At 39.5% G+C, this 20,776-nt stretch overlaps 1 protein-coding gene across 8 annotated transcripts in view; it reads left to right on the top strand.

The window, feature by feature from the left end:
• The window catches only part of PATJ (PATJ crumbs cell polarity complex component), a 210,028-nt gene that overhangs the window by 42,217 nt on the left and 147,035 nt on the right, over positions 1-20,776 (top strand). For all 8 annotated transcript variants that reach the window (XM_089515294.1, XM_089515299.1, XM_089515296.1 and 5 more), the window contains exon 17: positions 3,002-3,130. In XM_089515294.1, coding sequence (XP_089371420.1) covers positions 3,002-3,130 — 129 coding nt within the window. The remainder of the gene's footprint in view (positions 1-3,001; positions 3,131-20,776) is intronic.

The raw sequence follows: 20,776 nt of genomic DNA on the forward strand, positions 1-20,776 counted from the left end.
AACTTTTTACCCTTGTGACCCCCCTTTACATCTACATATGGATGTCACCCCCTCACACAGACACACACACCCGATGTGGTATGTGATAAAAATATTTGTTTATTAAGTGTGTGTATTTTTATTCGTGCATTCATATATATTTGTATTTTAATGTTTATAAGGAAATAACATCATTTAAATTAGAACAGTTTTATTTAAGTAAATTCAATATTTAAATTGATGCATGTATAAATTTTACACATTAAAAAAGTTCGGGAGGAGGAAGAGGGATCAAAGCCTCCAAATCTCACATCCCTCTTTAGCAGCTCTTGTGCACACCGTATTTGAGAATAATTGGATTAGATATATTAAATCATCTGTGTTATGTTCAAATTCTATTTAATAAATCATTGTTTTTGTATTATATACTTTTGTCTCTGGGAATACAATAGACCCTCCCACATAAGGGGAATTGAGCGCATGCTCAAATCCCATTCAGAATAATGGGGAACACTCCTGTAGCACCATGTGATGCATGCCCCATTGTTTTGATCGGGGCTTGTCTTCCATGTGTGAGCTCAAGTCCATGGAAGACAAGCCCATATAAGGGGCAGGCCAGCTGTACTACAGACTGGAAAGTTGAGTTCAGGCATGGTGTCTGTGGTGGCAGCACATAGTAAAGAGTGATGGTGTCCAGTGAAGATAGAATATAAAATCTCACACAGAAACTACAAGGGGATCTAGTAAGTCCCCAAAGTTAGTGGCCACAGCTTGAAGACAGAAGATCCTGGCACTGGTGGCAGAGGTGGGAATAAGGGAATGCCCTCACATTTGGTGTATATAGTTGGGATAAATGGGAGTCCACACAGTAGGTAGCATCAAAGGGATAGCCAGAATCTCACAAGGCTCACAATAAATCACAAGTCAGATGGTAAAATATGTATATCTTGAGCCAACATGGTGTTGTGGTTTCACTGTTGGACTAGAACTCTGGAAGATGAGAGGTTGAAACCATACTGAGGTATAGAAACCCATTAGAATAACATTGAGAAGTTAAGCACACTCTCAAATTTAGAGGAAGGCAATTGAAAACCTCTGAATAAATCTTGCTAAGAAAACTTTTTGATCAGATCACCATAAGTTGGAGCTGACTTGAAGGCCTATAATAACAACAGCAGCAAACCCACCAATAGAAAATAGATTGCACCAAGAAATCAAGGATAGTGTTTCTAGAACAGGGTTTTTATGCATCTCCCAAACTACTTTGGGGGAAATGAGGCAGGTTGGAAGAATCTGGAATGATACTGAAGATGGGGGAAAGGAGGTGTGGTGGAATGATGTTGATTGTAAAGAATGCAGAGAAAGTGGGTATAATGGGCTAAGGACTGATTGAAATAAGGAATTTTCATGAGTATGTTCTCTTGATTGTAAAACTGCTGAGCCAGACCAAAATACTGTTTTTGAATTGTTCCATGGGAAAGTCCAGCAAATTAATTGTTATTCATTGCTGTTTCTTAAAAACAATCACTTGTGGAGAATTACACTACAATATTAGGAATACTTTTAGATTCTTTTATCCATAGTCATTTTTGCATATATCATTATAGGAAGAGTGCTTTAATCTTTGATGTGCTATTTTGTTTGATACTGATATGAAACTTGGCCTAGACCCACTTGAAAATATGCATACATATTTTTACTGGCTGCAAAGTTTATTTATAAATTGTAAACAGTTGCAGATGAACTGTTTGTTTTTTTGAAGCATGCATGGGAAGAATTTTCTGAACTTATCTAGACCCTAAGCGTGTGAAGCCACTTCTATGTAGGCTTCCTTTGTAATGGGATCTCTCTCTACCTTTTACTGTAAACAGTTAGAACTTTGCTATTCAAGTCTTAAGCTAGTACTATTTATAGTCTTGCACTTCCCCTTATGAAATAATGTGGCTGAATACGGTACTTTATGTCTTTGTGTTTATTCATGAATCTGTATAGCACCTCAGTGTGTTCAAAGCACTTTACTGAAATTACCTAAAGCAGTAATCCTTTCAACAAGTTTATACAGGTTGAGTACCCCTAATCTAGAAATCCAAAGTCGGAAAACCTCCAAAAACTGAAACTTTCTGCTGCCAGCCATCTTCTGCTTCCTTCAAGGTGGCAGCTGTGGTTCTCCTGCTCATTGGTCTCTTGGATCCTCAGTCTCTCTCCAACCTTGCATCTCATACACAACACAAGTAGTGAACAAATGAGATGCAAAGCTGGAAAGAGATAAATGAGCAGGCAAGCCATAGCTACAGCTTCAAAGGTGGAAGCAGGCAGCTGATGACAAAAAGCAATGTGGCTGGAGAGAAACTGAGGATCTGTGAAATGGCTGGAATTCAAGCATAGTGTTCAGCACAAATCCATGCCTCTTGCCATTTTGCAAATCTTTACATCTTTTCTCCAGCATTGTTTTCTTTTCTCCAGCATAATTAGCTTACTTGCTAATTAGCTTACTTGCTGTTCACCGCTATGATCTTTGGAATAGCAGTATATAAATAAAACAAATTATTAATTATTATTATTATTACAAATACACAACAGGCACATAGTACACTATTTATGTATTCCAAACTTCAGGAAAAAATTCCAACTTAGAAATGCTTCTGGTCCCAAGCATTTTAGATGTGGGATACTCAACTTGCAATACAGTTTTGTATCAATACTCTTATGTAAAAAAATGTCCTGTAGGGAGGGAGTGGCCACCTACTGCATTCCTGGTGAAATAAGATCTGGAATAGTGATTTCAGGGGTCCTATACTTTCTTCTTAGCTTTACATCATGCTAGCTATAGCTTTTGATTTGCTCTACTTTAATGTAGCTAATGAAACCTTAGGGCAACATAGTGATCTGCTTTTAAGTTTAAATGAAAATGTATATATTTAAGTTTAGGCCATTATTTAAATCCAGGCTAGGTGCCTTATTCATGTTGTGTCTATTAGATTAATTTGTCAATTAAAAGCTGCTTTATACTTTTATACCTCAGGTGAAATCCAGAGGCCCAGAGGACGAAGATGAGGATATTGATCTAGCATTGTGGTCCTCTGAAGTCAAAGTGGTTGGACTTGAAAAAGATTCAAAAACAGGCTTAGGATTCAGTATTTTAGACTACCAGGTATGTTGTACATCCAGTGATAATGAGATGATTTTGATTAAAATAACATTTGCTTTGTGTATTTATTACATTTATATCCTGCCTTTCTGCCAAAAGTAGCACTTGGGGCAGTTTACAACAGTAAAGTGTGAATTAAAAATAACATCTTAAAATGTAACATAAAACAAATCAGGTAAAATAGAGCTTTGATGCTTGTTCTATATTCTGTTGGCATAATGTTTCCATATATGCAAACAACAATTCTGGTTCAAAAGTTTTCTGTAGCTTCCCTGGGTGTGGATGCATTGATCAGTTGTTTGTTTGTTTGTTTGCTCTCTCAAATCTTGATTTACTGTCATAAATCATTAACTCTTGTAGTGAAGTCTCATGAAGTGCTGAGTCTAATATTTTTGGAGAAGCAACCTATAATGAAACATACCCTTCAGCATTCATATTAAAATGAGAGTTTAGTGTTACTGGAATGAAAGTTTACTGTTGTAAGTATTATAACAAAAGGAGAGGATTGCACCAAATTAGATATTTTCTACAGTGGAAGGAAGCATAATTCAGTCATTGAACTTTTCTGTTGCATTCAGAAGGGCCTAATTTGATCCGTGGCATTTCCAGGTAGGGCTGGCAAAAAATCCTGCCAGCCAGTGGCAAAAGTGGCAGACTAGGTGGATTGATGCCTTGTCTCTAATATTATTCCTGTGTTCTAAAAACATCAGGCTGGAGCCAGGTTATCCATACTTGAAATACAAGATGATGTATGGTTCTCAGTGGCAAAAGCTTTCAGAAGTCTTTAACAAAAAATTAAGTATAGTGGAACATAGTCTCCATAACAATAAAATGTGTGTTTTCGTAATGCTGTTACATTCAATCACATTTTAGTCATTGGGATATAAAATGATATTATATGCCCTGAACAACAAATTTAGTTAGCTGTTTGCTATAGGATGTGTGCCTCTTTGGGCTTTTACAACAGTGTAGTTAAAAAAAACCACAACAAATATATTCTTTTATGTTAAATGGCATAAAAATCAATTATATTTCTACAAGATAAAAGCTGATTTCTGGACTGATTAAAGACAAATACTTAGAGTATGCTTCTTTGACTATGCGATGATTCAAATAATCATGGTTTTTTTATATGCTTTCTTCTGGTAGTTCTAGATTTTACAGTAAAGTCCTTACTTGAAGGTATGCATACACACAATCAGAGTTAATTGAGGATTTAATAACAGCTTTATTTACTTACAGATGCAAATGCCTTGGCAAGGTTGGGATGCAGCTAAATTAAAATTACCGTATATTCCGGCATATAAGACGACTGGGCGTATAAGACGACCCCCAAATTTACAACTTAAAATAGAGTGTTTGGGATATACTCACCGTATAAGACCACCCCTCTCTTCCATGATAAGTTAGAAAGGAGCTGAAGGCGCACACAACAACAGCAGCAGCAGCAGCAGCAGCGACAGAGGAGAAAGAGGGGAGAGGAGAAAAAAGGAGGAGAAAGAAGAAAAGGAGGGGAAGAGGAGTGAGACTCCACTACACTCTGAGGAAGGAGTGTGTTCCACGTTTGAAATAACAGCATACACAACATTATTTCACCCGCCTCGACAATTCCTCCCGCCCTTCCTCTTGGTGCATCTACTCTTTAGAATTAATGCAGTTTGACGCCACTTTAAGAGCTGCTGCTCCATCCTATTGGAATCCTAGGATTTGTAGTTTTATAAGGTCTTTTGCCTTCTCTGCCCAAAGAATGCCGGGGGGGGGGAGGCACTGCTCCAAACTACAAATCCCAGGGATTCTGTATGGATGGAGCTGTGGCAGTTCAAGTGGCTCCTATTGGAATCAAAGCCCAGGAAGCTTTGTGCCAAATAGAAACGTGTTAGGCTGCAACTGCACTGCAGAAATAATCCAATTTGACACCCCTTTAACTGCCCTGGCTCAGTGCTATGGAATCCTGGGAATTCTAGTTTTCTGAGACATTTAACCTTCTCTCTCAGCAAACTTTGGTGTGACAACAAACTACAATTCCCAGGAATTCATAGCACTGGGCCATGGCAGTTAAAACGGTATGAAACTGGATTGTCTCTGGAATGAAGATGCAGCCTGAGTTGGATCCAAGACACACTGCAGAAATAATCCAGTTTGAGACTGCTTTAGCTGCCCTGGCTCAGTGCTAAGGAACCCTGGGAAGTGCAGTTTTGTGAGACATTCAGCCTTCTCTGTCAGAAAGAGCTCTGATGCCACAACAAACTACAATTCCTAGGATTCACTAGCACTGAGCCAGGAGAGTTAAAGTGGTCACAAACTGGATTATTTCTGCAGTGTGTTTTGGACCTTCGTTATTAAAAATGCTCAAGGTCCAATCCATACTACAGAAATAATCCAGTTTGAGACCGCTTTAGCTGCCCTGGCTCAGTGCTAGGGAACCCTGGGAATTGTAGTTTTGTGAGAAAGAGCTCTGGTGCCACAATGAACTACAATTCCCATGCATCTGAGGAAGTACGCTTAAGTCTAGGAAAGCTGCCAACTTTTCTTTCAGTGAGTCTCAAAGGTGCTACAAGATCTATCTCTCTGTCATCACCATCACCATTATTGTTATCATTATTAAATCCAATTGCACCTGCAGAAGTGGACTTAAATTGGCAACACTGATTATGCTGTAGACTCATTCTCTGGGGCTGGGATCTGGAAGTGTGGAGGCAATTCCCTTGAAAAACCAGAGAATCCTGGGAATTGTAGTTTGTGAGGGCGGGGGGGCAACCACTGTCCTCTCTCTAATTGGCTGTTAGTGTGACTCCATCCAAACAGGATTGGTTGCTCTGTAGCCTGGCTCTCAGAGGGACTCAGGAGCTAAGAGAGAGAGAGAGAGAGACCCTTTTCTGAGGGTGGGGTGGTGACCACTCTCCAGCCCTCTCTCTGATTGGCTGAAAACTGTGAGTGTGTGACTCCAAAGGATTGGTTGCTCTGTAGCCAGCCTTGCTCTCAGGTTGGAGCGAGAAGAAAAGGAAGAAAAAGGGAAGGAAGGAGAGAGGGAGGGAGAGAAGGAAGGAGGGGAAAAGAAAGGGAGGGAAGGGAAAGAAGGAAGGGGAAAAAGCAAAGGAGGGAAGGAACGGAGGAGGATGCTCCTTTGCCTTTGAGAGAAGGCTTCCCTTCCGAGGGCTCTCTTTAGGACCCAGGGGCTTTCCGGCATACAAGACGGCCCCCGACTTTGGGGAAGATTTTCCTGGGCTAAAAAGTCGTCTTGTACGCCGGAAAATACGGTATTTGAAATGAGCTATAAGCCATTTAATTTTAGATCTTACATCATTTTAAGATATTGGTTTATATTATAAACTTCATAAAGTTCTGTGTGTCCTTGCTGGGCTACAAAGCTTTTAATAGTACATAGATATTAATGAGGTATACTCAGTCATAGTAACTGTTTTGACAGGTTATTTGAAACATAGACAAAAAAAAAATTACAGTATGTGACCAAAAATAGGTCTTTCTATATCAGTCTGAACTGATCAGTAGAAAACTGAATGAATGAATTACACTTAGGGCAGAAAATAAAATGCACAGATATAGGAAGGGGGACACCTGGCTGAATGAGACTATGTGTGAAATGGATCTGGGAGTCCAAGTAGACCACAAGTTGAACATGAGTCAACAGTGTGATGTGGCAGCTAAAAAAGGCCAATGCAATTTTAGGCTGCATCAATAGATGTATAGTGTCAAGATCAGGGGAAGTAATAGTGCCACTCTATTCTGCTTTGGTCAGTCCCCACCTGGAATACTGTGCCCAGTTCTGGGCCCCACAATTCAAAAAGGATGTGGAGAAACTGGAGTGTGTCCAAAAGAGGGCAGCTAAAATGGTGAAGGGCCTGGAAACCATGCCCTATGAGGAACGACTAAGGGAGCTGGGGATGTTTAGCCTGGAGAAGAGAAGATTAAGAGGGGATATGATAGCCCTGTTTAAATATTTGAAGGGATGTCATATTGAGGAGGGAGCAAGCTTGTTTTCTGCTGCTCCAGAGACTAGGACCTGGAGCAATGGATGCAAGCTGTAGGAAAAGAGATTCCACCTCAACATTAGGAAGAACTTCCTGACAGTAAGGGCTGTTTGACAGTGGAACACACTTCCTCAGAGTGTAGTGGAATCTCCTTCTTTGGAGGTCTTTAAAGAGAAGCTGGATGGCCATCTGTTGGGGATGCTTTGATTGAGAGTTCCTGCATGGCAGGGGTTGGACTGGATGGCCGTTGTGGTCTCTTCCAACTCTATGATTCTATGATCACCAGAACTATATTTATTCCCACTGTCTACAACTTTTCTGGAAATTCACTGAACATCCAATAGTTCGGAAACAAGTAACAGTCCACAGACCACCACTTTGGATAACTCTGCTTTAGAACATTAGTGATACTGGTATCCTTGGTAACTGTACATTCCTTCCCCAAACAGGCACCATCCAGATACTCTGGAGTTGAATCATCATTGACCATTGATCTTGATGGTTCAGGTGGATAAGTGTTGTAGTGCAAAACATCTGGAACACATGAGTGAGAAGCTGCTTGTAAATCAAAAGGGCTAAATCAAATGTTCTTTCTACTTAGAAGAGACCAATTAAAATGATTGAGGCTCATTTAATCACATCTTACACATTCCATGGCTGGACTCTAGGCAGGATTAATTGGATTTTACCCAGTAGCGATCAAGCATAGTGTAGTGGTTTGAACATTGGACTATGTCTCTGGAAACTAGAGTTCAAATCCCTGCTTGGTTATGGAAACCCACTGGATGTCCTTGGGAAGTCACACTCTGTCAGCTTCAAAGGAAGGCAAAGGCAAACCCTCTCTGAGCAAATATTGGCAAAATAATCCCATGATAGGTCACCTTAGTATCCCCATAAGTCAGAAATGACTCAAAGGCACACAGTAACAAGAGTAAGGTGAAGCCTGTGGAATCCATGTTACCCATAGCTGTTTTTGCAGCCTGCAGACCTCTTCTGTGGCCCCTAATACCCCCACCACAAAATAAAAAATATCCAGTCCATATACCCTAGTTTCTCTATTCGTAGAAGCCTAAGGGAGACATGGATTTGTGTATTTTAAAGTTGGAGGTTTCCTCAGAAGCTGGGAAAGCCCGCAAATCGTTTTTTTAAAAGGAACAAAATCCCCAAAACATTTAGAGGAGTTTAGTTGTTGTTGTTGTGTTTTTTTAAGTTGACCTAGTTAAAAAATTTAGTTCTGGAGGCTGAAAATTTATCTTTGGATCACTCAGAGTTGCCCATCCCTAATATTTGTTGTTGTTGTATGCCTTGAAGCCGTTTTCCAACTTATGGCAACCCTAAGGTGAACCTATCACAGTTTTTTTTTCTCAACAAGACTTGCCTTTACTTTCTTCTGGGGCTGAAAAACTGTGACTTGCCCAAGGTAACCCAGTGGGTTTCCATTGTTGCATGGAGACTCAAACCTGTGCTCCAAGAATCCTAGTCCAACACTGAAATCACTATACAACATTAGCTTACTATAGCCAATAGTTTTTATTTAAAACAGGGTGGCAGGGAGGTGAAAAGTATGGCCAGCTACAGATGAAGGTGAGATGTTAGGAATAAATGCTTCCAGAACATGGCCACATAGCTCAGAAAACCCACAGAAAACCATGGAAACTGGCCAGGAAAGCCTTTGCCTTTACAGTGCACAACAGTGTTTCCCATCCTGATATCCTCAAGGTGCATTCCCAAACAGCATTTCAACACGTGGCCAATGTATACAATGTTGCAGTCCAACCAGTGGGAGCATATGGACTGAACTGGGGGAGAGAGCAGGAGGCTCACCCCGAAATGGTGGGGTGCTCCTCTGTTCAGTCCATGAGCCACGCATGAGTACAACCAACATATTAAGCAGTAGGTTCAGGAAGGATAGACCAGTAAGGTGAGGTATAGAGTGTAGTAGCATAGCATGGACTTGTGCTGTCCAATGTAAAACAGTATAATATCATTGTTAAAGGAGGTCATTGGGTTACCAGTCAGGCTCAAAATTGAGATGTTAGTCTTATAAAGTTCAGAAAATGGAAGCCTTGGGGTTATTTTGTTCTTCTGCTAGTATGAGTAACCATTCAGCTTTCTTCAAACATTTACTCTTTTAAATTGTTATTAGTGTGAGATGTTCTTAGAGCACATAGCCCTTGAAAACTATTTCTGATGATTTTATTAATGGTATTCTGTTCTACTGTGTTTTCAATTTAAGTTGTGAAGGTAGTTGCTAATTTTTTTGGAGGAGGTAAGAGGGAGATGCAGAAAGAAAGAATGAATGAAAGAAAGAAAGAAAGAAAGAAAGGGAGTGGGAAGAGTGGCTGTGCACACCATCTTATTGTATCAAGCAAATTTTAAATGGATGGAGAATGACTACAGAGAAATACCCAAATGCAAAAGTGGCCTGCGTGTTTTGCTTCTAAAGCTTACTGGGGAAAAAATCCCCTCTTTTCCAGCAGCTTTTCCAATATATCATAATATATTAAAGTGAGTAAATGGCATCCATTGTGACATTTGTATGGCCGATAACTTAATTTAAAAGTTTTATACTGTGTGAGATAATTAATGAGATCTAATATCTCTTTGCTGTAATTACATAATAAATCACACACAGTAAAACTCAGTTTTGGAAAGCAGGACAGAGGTTTATTGCTGGGAGAACAAAGGGCATATCTGAGGCTTTCTGTATTTCTGGAATTCTTTGCTGTTCCTCACTTGTCTGTCTCTTCCAGTATCCTCTTCATAACAATGAGAAATGCCAGATGTTTTTGGAAGGCGAAGGGAATCCCAAAATGAGTGGTTTGGGATTAATTTGTTTGTAAACCTATAGTTTTATAGAGATGGTGTGTGTGCGTGCGTGTGCACATGCATGCATGCTCATGTGCACAGCCTACATAGCATTTTTTTCCCTTTAAGTGTAGAATACCTTTTTAACTTCTGCACAGAGTAGCAGAATTACATATACAGAAGCAGGGACATGATTGTAAACACGTCTGTTCTCACATTACTTTGCAAGCTCTACACCCTCCACTTTACATATTGAAGGCTCTTTGCTTGCCCAGCTGTATTCATTTATCTGCAAAGCTATTGATTTTAATAACCAAGAGGATGATTGTGGTTCTTTTGGCCAGACAAATAACTACCAAACCAGAATCATCCTAGAATCTATTATCAACAGTATGACAATGGTTACACAGTGTGTGAAGTATTAGGTTGTGTGCATCATGGTGCATTGGTATGTGTTAGGGCTCTCTAGATGTTGTTGGAGCTAAGTCATCCTTGGTTTCTTCCAGCCTGACTGGTGGCAAGGAATGCTGGGAGTAAAAGTTCCAAAAAATCTAGATGTTTAGTAGTAGCTTAGGGGTCCATTGCTCCCCAGTCATCTTCAGGTTGTGTACTACACTGTGAGCTACATGTTCAACTTGTAGACTCTTTGCAGAGTGGTAAGACTTCTTTTTTCCAAAAGGTATCCTTCACTGGCAAAAATAAAGAGTGATTTACCAAGGTAGGAAGCAGAATATTAAAGCCCTTCCTGGTAAACAAGAAAGGTGGGAACACATGTTTGCTTTCCTTTTTATTAGATCATTTGTCAGATTTTCTCTTTTTCTACATCACATTTGAACCAACAGGCCAGTTCATGACTGAAGATCTCATAGTGCTATATATGATCCTACAAAAACCTATGTCTGCTACTTATTTCACCTCTGGTAATTAAACATGGGGTGATGTTAGATCTAATATGCCAGCCAAATTCCAAGTTGAGTAATATACTCCAGCTTCCTTATTTTTTCCTTTACTATTCTGTTTGGATGAGTTTCTCACCCCCTAACTAACTTTTTTATGTAGTGTTGCTGGCACGTTTAGAGATGACTTCATTTTACTTGATCTGTAGGCTTTAAGTTATTTCTCATATTTATATCCATATCCATAAAGAGATTTGGACAGAAGGTATTAGAAACTCTTTTTTTTGACAACAGTATGCAAATATTTTGGTTTTTAATAATTTCTGTAAAAACCAGTTATCTAACATGTTTGCACATGTTTCTCAAAATGTGAATGTATAAAAAACATCTCTCACAGGGCGAACATAAAAAAAAATAAACTGGAGATCTTAGGAAATAAAAAAAATTTGATCCTGACTGGTATTTCAAATTCTTGTCAAGAAGAAAATTACTGAATAAGAAATAAATGAGTTTGAGGTGCTTTCATATGAAAGAAGTATGTCCACATGAATGCAGTAAATAGTATTAAATGGCAGATCCTTAGTCTGTGGTCTATCCAAAGTTTACAGTTTCTTTCTTAAAATTTTAATGATGTTTCTTAATCTACCACTTTTTTTTAGCATTCATCATGATTAAATGTGGTACAGTTGTAAATTATGAGTGAATAGTGGATTAATTCATTAAGGAAAGTAAACAAGTACTCATGTTGCCAGTTTGGTTGTAATAATCATGGTTTGAAACTGAGATTATCAAATCTGCTCAGACATAGATGGTGATGCGGCATTTTATGGCTTGTTCTTTGCTGCTGTCTGCATTGTTGCAGTATATAATATCCATAGTTGATTGTTTTGAGTTTTTCTGCTGTTGAGTGGTTTCTTCTCCATGTGAGATAGAAGGTCACTAGTTCCGCACCTGTAATCAAAGCGGGTGCATCATTGTGCTGGCTGCTTAAAACAGTGTATTTTCAACCTATACGACCTATTCAACTATAGGCCTCCTTTGCAATGCAAGTGATATTTGACTCTCAAAATCTTTCTGTTTTCATTTGACTGTCTTTTCCAGCATTCATTGTACTCTGCTTGACTTGGTTATAACCTGACTGGTTTGTCTTGTCATGTTTCTATGAGTCCCCTCCCCCTGCTTTTTTTAAAAAAATGTTTAGCAACATGCTAAAAGTTATGACTTGATTGGTGTACCCTTTTTCTTTTTCCTAATGTTTTTTAGAGCAATGATTTTGTTGTTTAGGCTTCATAACTTTCATCTTGATATCTACTATATTTATCTATTCATCAACCATATCTGTGTCTTTAAATAATTACTGTCCAGAGGCACTATGAAAACATGGCAATAGCTTTTTGGCGCTTTTCTTTGCTGCTTCCATTTTTGCATCATTTAAAAATGTTTACTTAACTGCAATTTACATTTTTAGGCAAGTATATTGGAATAAATAGTTTCTCTGTCTAACCTGTGCTTGTTACTCCTAGGCTACTAGACAAAGTTAAAGACTGATTGTATTCTTGGGATCCCAGACTATTTCTTTCTTTGGAAGTTCCCTCACCTGTGATTATGTGAAAAATATCTAAAAAATATCAAAAACCCAGAAGCAATCCACTCATAACTTGCTAGTTGCTACATCAGACTTCTTTCCCCCCTAAGGTGGTATCAGGTTTCTTCCTCCTTCCCATTCATACAGTCCAAAGTCAGGAACAATAGTCTTCTCTGTCACTTAACTATCTTCTGTGTTCAGCTGGCTTTGGGTTTGCACCTTAAGCCAGCTGAACCCACCTGCACCCAACCAATCTTGTGATATTATAAAATTCTCTGAAGACAACTGGTCTGAGTTGAAAGAAACCCAGAAAAGCACATGGAACATTACCAAAGGAGAGGTAGCCTAAAGGAAGCACAGAACTTGGATGGAAGAAAGGAGCAGCAGCTGGTTAGAAAAGCTTGCTTGGAAAAAATTCAGAAACTGACTCCAAACAGATGAGATGAATCACGTAGAAAGCTATTTTATTCTTGAGCTGTGTAAAAATAGACCTCACTTGGTTTGTTTGTAGGTATCCCGTTAGATTATTGAGATACAGTCTTTTTGTTTTTGAGAAATAGTATGAATTGACTCCCATAAATATTTGAGGGCTTCTTCAGTGATTACATTACCTGTATAGGGAAGCTGTCTGAAATTACTTCTGTTTTGTGGTTCCTCGTGCAGCTATGTTTTCACACTGTCAGGCTCTGCAGAATAAACTGCGGCAGCAATGCAAACTTCTTGGCAAGTTGTTACTTCATTGTTACTTCATTGTTCATTGTTATCTGTTTTATCTTTTATCTTTATTATGCCAGGACCACTGATGACATGCACAGAAATTCAAACCACACATCTCTAGCTTTCCCAAGTGACAATGGGGGGAAATGTTTTTTTTTATATTTTTTTTAATAATAATAATAATAATAATAATAATAATAATAATAATAATAAATTTTATTTTTACCCCGCCTTTCCAAAATATGATCAAGGCGGCTTACAAAATTTAAAAACATTACAAACAGGATAAAAATTCAATATAAAAAGTTAAGAACACTACTGCAAAAAACAAAAACAGGAACAGGAAATCAATGAAATACACATGTCAAGGGCAAAGAGAAGGAGAGAATAATTGACATCGATCCGAGGTCGAAAGGGAAAAAAGAGGGCAGGGAAATAAACAAACAATCTAACTAAGGTGGGAAGGCCAGCCGAAATAGATACGTTTTCAAGTTTTTCTTGAAAGTAACTAGTGAGGCGACGGAGCGAAGCTCTACAGGGAGCTTGTTCCAGAATGAAGGGGCAGTGATGGCGAAAGCCCTCTGTGAAGTCCGTACAAGGTTAGACCTAGGGACCTCCAACAATTTAGTCCCAGAAGTTCTGAGTGTGTGGGGCAGATTATATGCGGAGAGGCGGTCCTCCAAGTACCCTGGGCCCAAACCATTTAGGCCTTTATAGGTCAAAACCAACACCTTGTATTGAGCTCGGAAGCGGATAGGCAGCCAGTGAAGGTCTTTTAAAATAGGTGTTATATGGTCCGACCTGGAGCTACCAGCGACCAATCTAGCTGCCATGTTCTGCACCAATTGCAGCTTCCGGGTTTGGTACAAGGGTTGTCCCATGTAGAGCGCATTGCAGAAATCCAATCGAGAGGTTACCAAAGCATGTACGACAGATTCAATTCTCTTGAAATGAGAGAGTCTTTCTGAGGAAGCCAAATTGGGGTTATCATTGGGGAATGAAGAATATACATGGTGGGCAATATCTCTCCAATACCAAATTAGCACAATTTATTACTGGATTAAAATAGCACTTGAACAACTGCCACAAGGCCATAAATAATTCTATTCTTGCTGCTTTGTCACAGTTAAGCATGGTTTCCGAGAGCACCTTTAGTTGAACAATCTTGGCATGGATTAGAGTTCATATCTGTGAGGAGTTGCTTTAAAATAAGCAAGTCTCCCTGGATAGCCTTATTTTTCAGGGTTATTCTCCCCCACTTAGAAGTTTGTTGATTCAGAGTGGATGAAAGAAGTAAAATGCTCCCATTCCATCCTTCATCTCAAACAAATAAGTTTATTTAACTTGCATGACTGAACCTGGATTCTCAAAGCAGCATGTAAAGGAAAAGAGGAGGGAAAGAGAAGATTAGGTATAGCTATCAATTTTGCTATTCTCCTTTTCAGTTGTTTTTCTTTTTCATGTAGCATTTTTCCTTAGATCTTTATGAACATTTCTACAACAGAAGTCTGATTAATGCCAGATGTACAGTAGAGTTTATGGAATTCATTGCTGTATTCTTCATTGCAGATCAATAAATACCCATGTTTTATTTTCCAAAACCTACCTTCCACTGCTCTGAAAACACCCTTCAGTTTAACAACTTGAATACATTTGTGTAGTTAATGGTTGTATTGAGGTCACAGTGGTAAATCAACAGTTTTATCTTGATATCTGCAGAGCCTAGATTTCTCTTCACCTGGTAGAAAACACACATACACAGTTACTCTAAAATTAAATTTATTTGGAATTAGTTAATAATTTAGTCCAGTATTCTTTTGTACTAGCTCCATATGCACAGATGGAAAACAAGGTTGATATGTGTCAAGCTGAAACGTTTCTTACAAAGTAAGAAAAATAATTTCATAAAATTATTCAGAGATTTACTACTTCAGAGAACCTATTATTATTATTATTATTATTATTATTAAGCTTTATTTATATAAAGCTGTAAATTTACACAGCACTGTACATACAATCTTTCCTGACCTGGTTCCTTCCATGCAGTCCTTGGAAGAGGGTCAGAACACAACATAAGAAGAGCAACAAGTGCTATTAACTATATGTATTACCTTTCTGTGTATCAATCTGTTGACTCTAACCATCTTGGTCAGACCCTGGATTCATCTCTCTCTTCCCTAAATCTTGGGGATTCTGCTGGTTCAGCAATGTCTTTATTTAACTCCACTCTTTCCTCGACTCTTGACAGCTTTGCCCCTGTCTCTGTTCTTCCTCTAGGACTAGGCCTCAGCCCTGGCTTACTCCCCTCATTAAGTTTCTCCGGTCCTGCTCTAGAGCGGCCGAACGTCTTTGGAGAAAGTCCAAACAGTGGGCTGACTTTATTCATTACAAATTTGTTCTTTCGTCCTTCTCACGTGCCCTCTCTATGGCAAAACAAAATTATTACAAATCATTGATCTCCACCAATGAGAAGCGCCCACAGCGTTTGTTCTCCATCTTCAACACTTTGCTTAAACCTCCCTCTCCTCCTGTCTCTTCATCATTCTCTCCTAACACCTCTGCTAATTATTTCATCTCAAAGATTACCACTATCCGCTCTGAGATAGTCCCTCCCAATTCTCCTTCTGCTCATAATCTTCTATCGCCCTCGCCTAAAAAAATTTCTGCGTTTCCTCCTGCTTCTTTGGATGAACTCTCTACACTTCTGAACTGTTCTAAACCTGCAACTTGTTCTCTTGATCCAATTCCTACTCGTCTTCTAATTTCTATAGCTCCCTCTTTTCTGCCCTCGCTTCTCCATATCTTCAATCTCTCTCTCTCTCTCTACAGGCTCCTTCCCTTCAGACTTTAAACATGCTCTCATTTCCTCAATTCTGAAACAACCTTCTCTTGACCCCTCCTCTTTGTCTAGCTATCGTCTGATTTCTCTTCTTCCCTTTCTAAGTTTTTGGAATGGGTTGTTTATTCTCTCTGTCTTAAGTTTCTTGAAGCCAACTCCATTCTCAATCCCTTTCAGTCTGGTTTCTGCCCACAGCATTCTACAGAGACAGCTCTCGCTAAGATCTCAAATGACCTTTTGTGGGCCAAGGCTAATGGCCTTTACTCTGTTCTCATCCTTCTTGATTTGTCTGCAGCCTTTGACACCGTTGATCACTGTCTTCTAGTGGATATACTTTCTGACCTTGGGTTCTCAGACTCTGTTCTCGACTGGTTTAGATCTTATTTGTCAGGCCGATCTTTTGCAGTGGTCACAGGTGGTCAGACTTCGTCCTCTGTTCTCTTATCTGTTGGAGTGCCCCACTCACAAAAATTAACACATCATAAAAACAACCTCACAAAAACTAATAAAAATCAACAACATGCAATAAAGACAAGCAAGATGGCGGTCGGGAGGAGGGCTTGACTTCTTAACAGGCAGAGGCCTGTTGTTGCTGGCCTGCTTCTCTCCCCCTCAAGATGGTGGTCGGGAGGAGGGCTTGTCTTCTTAGCAGGCAGAGGCCTATTGTTGCTGGCCTGCTTCTCTCCCCCTCAAGATGGTGGTCAGGAGGAGGGCTTGTCTAGATTCTAGATTCCATGAACAGGAATGTAGTGTCCATATCAAGAGGAATAATTGTACCTCTTTAGGGCCTATTCACACAACAGAATTATAGCACTGCTATTCCACTTTCACTTTCATGGCTTCATCCATTGGAGTTCTGGAGTTTGTAGTTTGGTGAGGCTCTGAAGCATTCTGGCTGAGAATTATAAATATCTCTCCCTAAATCTGCCAAACCTTACGTGAAATACTGTGTTTTGGTTTGGACAATACAATTAAAAAAGAAGTTGACAACCTGGAGCATGTCCAGAGGAAGATGACCAAGGGGGTAAAATGTCTGGAAATCAAATCCTACAAGGAATGCAGGAGCTGGACATGTTTAGCTTGGAAAGGAGAAGATTAAATATCTAAAGGAGTGTTGTGTAGATTTCTGCAGCTATAGAGACTAGGACATGAACCAATTGATTCAGTTGTAAGAAAAGAGATTCCATAAGTGCTGTTTGATAGTGGAGTACACTGCTTGGAGGGTGCTGGGCTCTCCTTCATAGGAGGTCTTTAAACATAGGCTGGATGTAAATCTCTCAAGAGGTCTTTGTTTATGTATTCCTGTATGGCAAAGGGTTGGACTAGATTACCCTTTGGGTCCATTCCATTCGTAGCTCTACCATTAGCTCCTCTGCCTCAGGCATCAAAGGTTCTTTGGCCTGTCCTAGATTTGCAAAATAGCTTTTGACACAATCTCTGAATTTTCCTGTCATTTCAGGCTGTGGTCACTTGAGCACATCTTATAATGTGGGTGTGTTTTTTACAAGAGTGGTTTTGTGTCTGTGAAGTAAGAAGAGGAACAATGCAAGATTGTCATTGACACTATATTTAACATGATTAAACTTTAAAAAGTTTTCTGTAATTAAGTATAGTAGCTTTGGAAAGAAAATAAAGAACAGAGTTTGAAGAAACCGCTTCGTATGTTAGCTCTGTGAATGATTCCATGCAAAATGTAATGCATTTACTTCAACCTACTGGCTTTAGCATATGTTTCTCTTGGCTCTGCAGTATGAAATGTGGTGTATACAAATTGACATTAGCAAAAGTGTTCTGATGGTAACTTAAAATGTGCAGACAAATGAGTGAAATGTATTTGTTTTGGGGGTCAGTTAGCTGTACTGTTCAGTGTTATTTTTGATGTATTTACATTTGGGTATTTTTGTGGCATTGGGTATTTTGTGACTTGACTGTGCCAACTTTCTTCAGGAAATTTATTTGTCTGAATAAAAGCACAAGTAGTGCCAAAGCTAATATTCTCGGAAAGCAAATGGCTAGAACTGATTCATTTACAGAAGTTTCCTTACATATATTTCTAAAAATGAAATGTGGTACCTGTTCTCAGTAAGATTGTAGTTTTAGAAAATCTGGAAGCAGATTACTGTTCTGTGTCTCTTTCCGGGGGCAAATCACATCATCGGGGTCCTTACTGGCAACTGTCTCAGTAAGGTTGCTGGGTTTATTTCTATCACAAGAGGGGGAAATGCATCTAAGGTTAAGTTAACCCCTCTGTTGCACCCCTTTGCATTGTGCTGCTCAGGTTCCCCAGAGACTTTTATTTATTTGAATCTGTACTTGTTACTCTCCCCACATTTGTTTCACCTGGGCTTTCCTGTAAGGATACTGTGACAATTTTTTCTCTTTTGTTCGGCCTTTGCGGTCAGCTGGGAGACACCTTGGCAATGCATTGCTGATGGTGCTGCTACATGGCACATGATCTTGTACACTCCCTTGTGCTTAGCCCTGCTATCCTTCAGCACTTTTCCTTTCTACTATTGCATCCTCTTCTCTTTCCTGCCTTTCCCCTTACATGCTTTACCCACCAGTTTGATCTTCCATCCTAGTTTCTCTCTGTGCTTGACCTTACCCCAGCTCCTTCATTGGTCCATGGCTGAGCCTTCCCCCCCTTCCCTGCCCTTGTCTCTCAGTTTCCATTCATCCTGTTGATTTCCATGGCTGTCTCTTGTTGGCTCCCTCACTTTGTGCTACCAAAGGATATTATAACACCTTTGTCATTAACTAAGAGAAAGAAAGTTGTAGCATAAATTTCCATAGATGATGGAGATTATCAGAAGGGAGTAAAATATCCGTATCTCGTTCTTAACCCATGGTATTCATGCGATTGGGGGGAAGGTTATCACACCCCCGCATGCTTATCCTGTTCTTCTCCCATCCATAAAGAGTAATGGACCTGTCATTTTGATGGGAGACGAATGGAATAATCATGGGGGCATGTGATAATCTTCCCCCCGATCAGGCAAATACCACAGGTTAAGGATGGGATAAGGATGCTTTGCTCCTCCATGTGATAATCTCCTGAGTCTGTTTCATCAGATGAATGGAACGAAGTACCTATGGGCAGATATTTATACCCATGAGTGAACAGGTGTGTGTGTATGGATACTAATACTAATATTTATTTCTTACCCTCCTCCCCCATGGATCAAGGTAGGGAACAACAATGAACAGATAAACAACATCAATTAAAACACTTAAGTTAAAAATAAAAATCTAATAGCAATATAACACTGGCGGGTATGGTGATGGGGGGCTACTTTGGTTTTGATGACGATGGTCATTCAGGGACAAAATTGGCAGGAAATATATTTCCTGAAGTCAATATGACTAGATATTTTATTTAATTATTTAGAATATTTATACTCTGCTGTTCGGCCACAAAGGCTCTCAGAGCAGTTTACAGATTATTAATTTGACAGTTCCTTACCCTCAAGTTTACAATCTAAAACATATATAAATAAAAAAGATATCCATATGAATGATGGAGGGAGTTTTTAAAATGTTGTATGATGTTGGTTGGGAACCAGAAAGGAGTTGTGATAAAAATGGCCAAGAGAGCCCCAATGAGGCTGGGATGTTAACTGGTGTTATAATATATGTGGTGTATCAGAAAACCATTGTCTGTTCATCCCACTATCAATGGACTGTAGTTTGTGGATATATCCCAATTATACTGTTTCTCTTTTCCAATCTCCTTTTGAAGGTTTGTTGTTGTTGTTCAAAGAGTGCTATTCTGAGGTTCTGAAATGGAAAGTTCAGGAAGTCTGAAGTGTTCTGCAACTGTTTTTTCTATGTTCCCATTTCTAATGTCTCGCTTATGTCCATTTATCCTCTGCTGCAGGAACTGGCCTGTTTGTCCAATGTAGAGGTCTGAAGGGTATTGTTGATAGATGATAGCATATATTATATTAAAGGATGGGCAAGTGAAAGTATCTCTAGTGATGTGATTAGGTTGCGTGGTGACATTTCCTGATTAGCTGTATGGGCAGAGTCGACATCTAGGTTGTGGCAAAGCCTTGTACCCATCTGCCCATCTATGTTTGGTGTTCTTCTGAGGGTTAGTGAGATTGGGAGAATATCTGTAGGCAAGTAAAGTCCTGCCACCAAGAGCCAGAGAGAGAGAAGCATTATTGTCCAGAATAGGTTGTAGTTCATTGATGATGTCTGAGTGGTCTCAGTTGGGAGCTTAATGTGACCACTAGTGGGATTCTGCCATATTCTGTCTTTGGTTTGTTCTGTAACAGATTAGTCCTGAGTATAAATCTTGCCTTGTTGATTTGGGTTTGTTTGTTTTTACTTCATATGGTGTGGTTTGAGGGATACCCTTGTCTTGCGGGTGTGTGCAGATGCAGTAATATTGATGGGCTTGGCTGTAAACTATGGGTTTGCTAGTGTGTTTAGGGTGGAAATTGGATGCATGTAAGTACATATTAGTGGATTTATGATATAGTGTGGTACTTAGCAATAGCAATAGCAAGTACATATCAGTGCACTTAAGCGCTTCCTAAGCAGTTATAATATGTAAGCTAATTGCCCCCAACAAGCTGGGTACTCATTTTAGCAACCACAGCAGGATGCCAGTTTGGATCGACCCTGGAGTCCCTGGTTGGAATCAAACTCACAGCCTTGCAACTGTGAGTGGCTGCATTACTGGCATTTAACCACTACGCCACCAGGGCTCGAGATGTTCATTGTGTAGCTGTATGATGGTGTTAAGAAAGTGAACTTGTTCTGTAAATAGTTCCAGGCTGAGTTTGGAAGTTGTCGAAATTATGGTGG

Source organism: Sceloporus occidentalis, unplaced genomic scaffold (assembly GCF_023333645.1).
Source record: "Sceloporus occidentalis isolate IW3139 unplaced genomic scaffold, rSceOcc1.0.p SCAF_3, whole genome shotgun sequence".
Classification (NCBI taxonomy): Eukaryota; Metazoa; Chordata; class Lepidosauria; order Squamata; family Phrynosomatidae; genus Sceloporus; species Sceloporus occidentalis.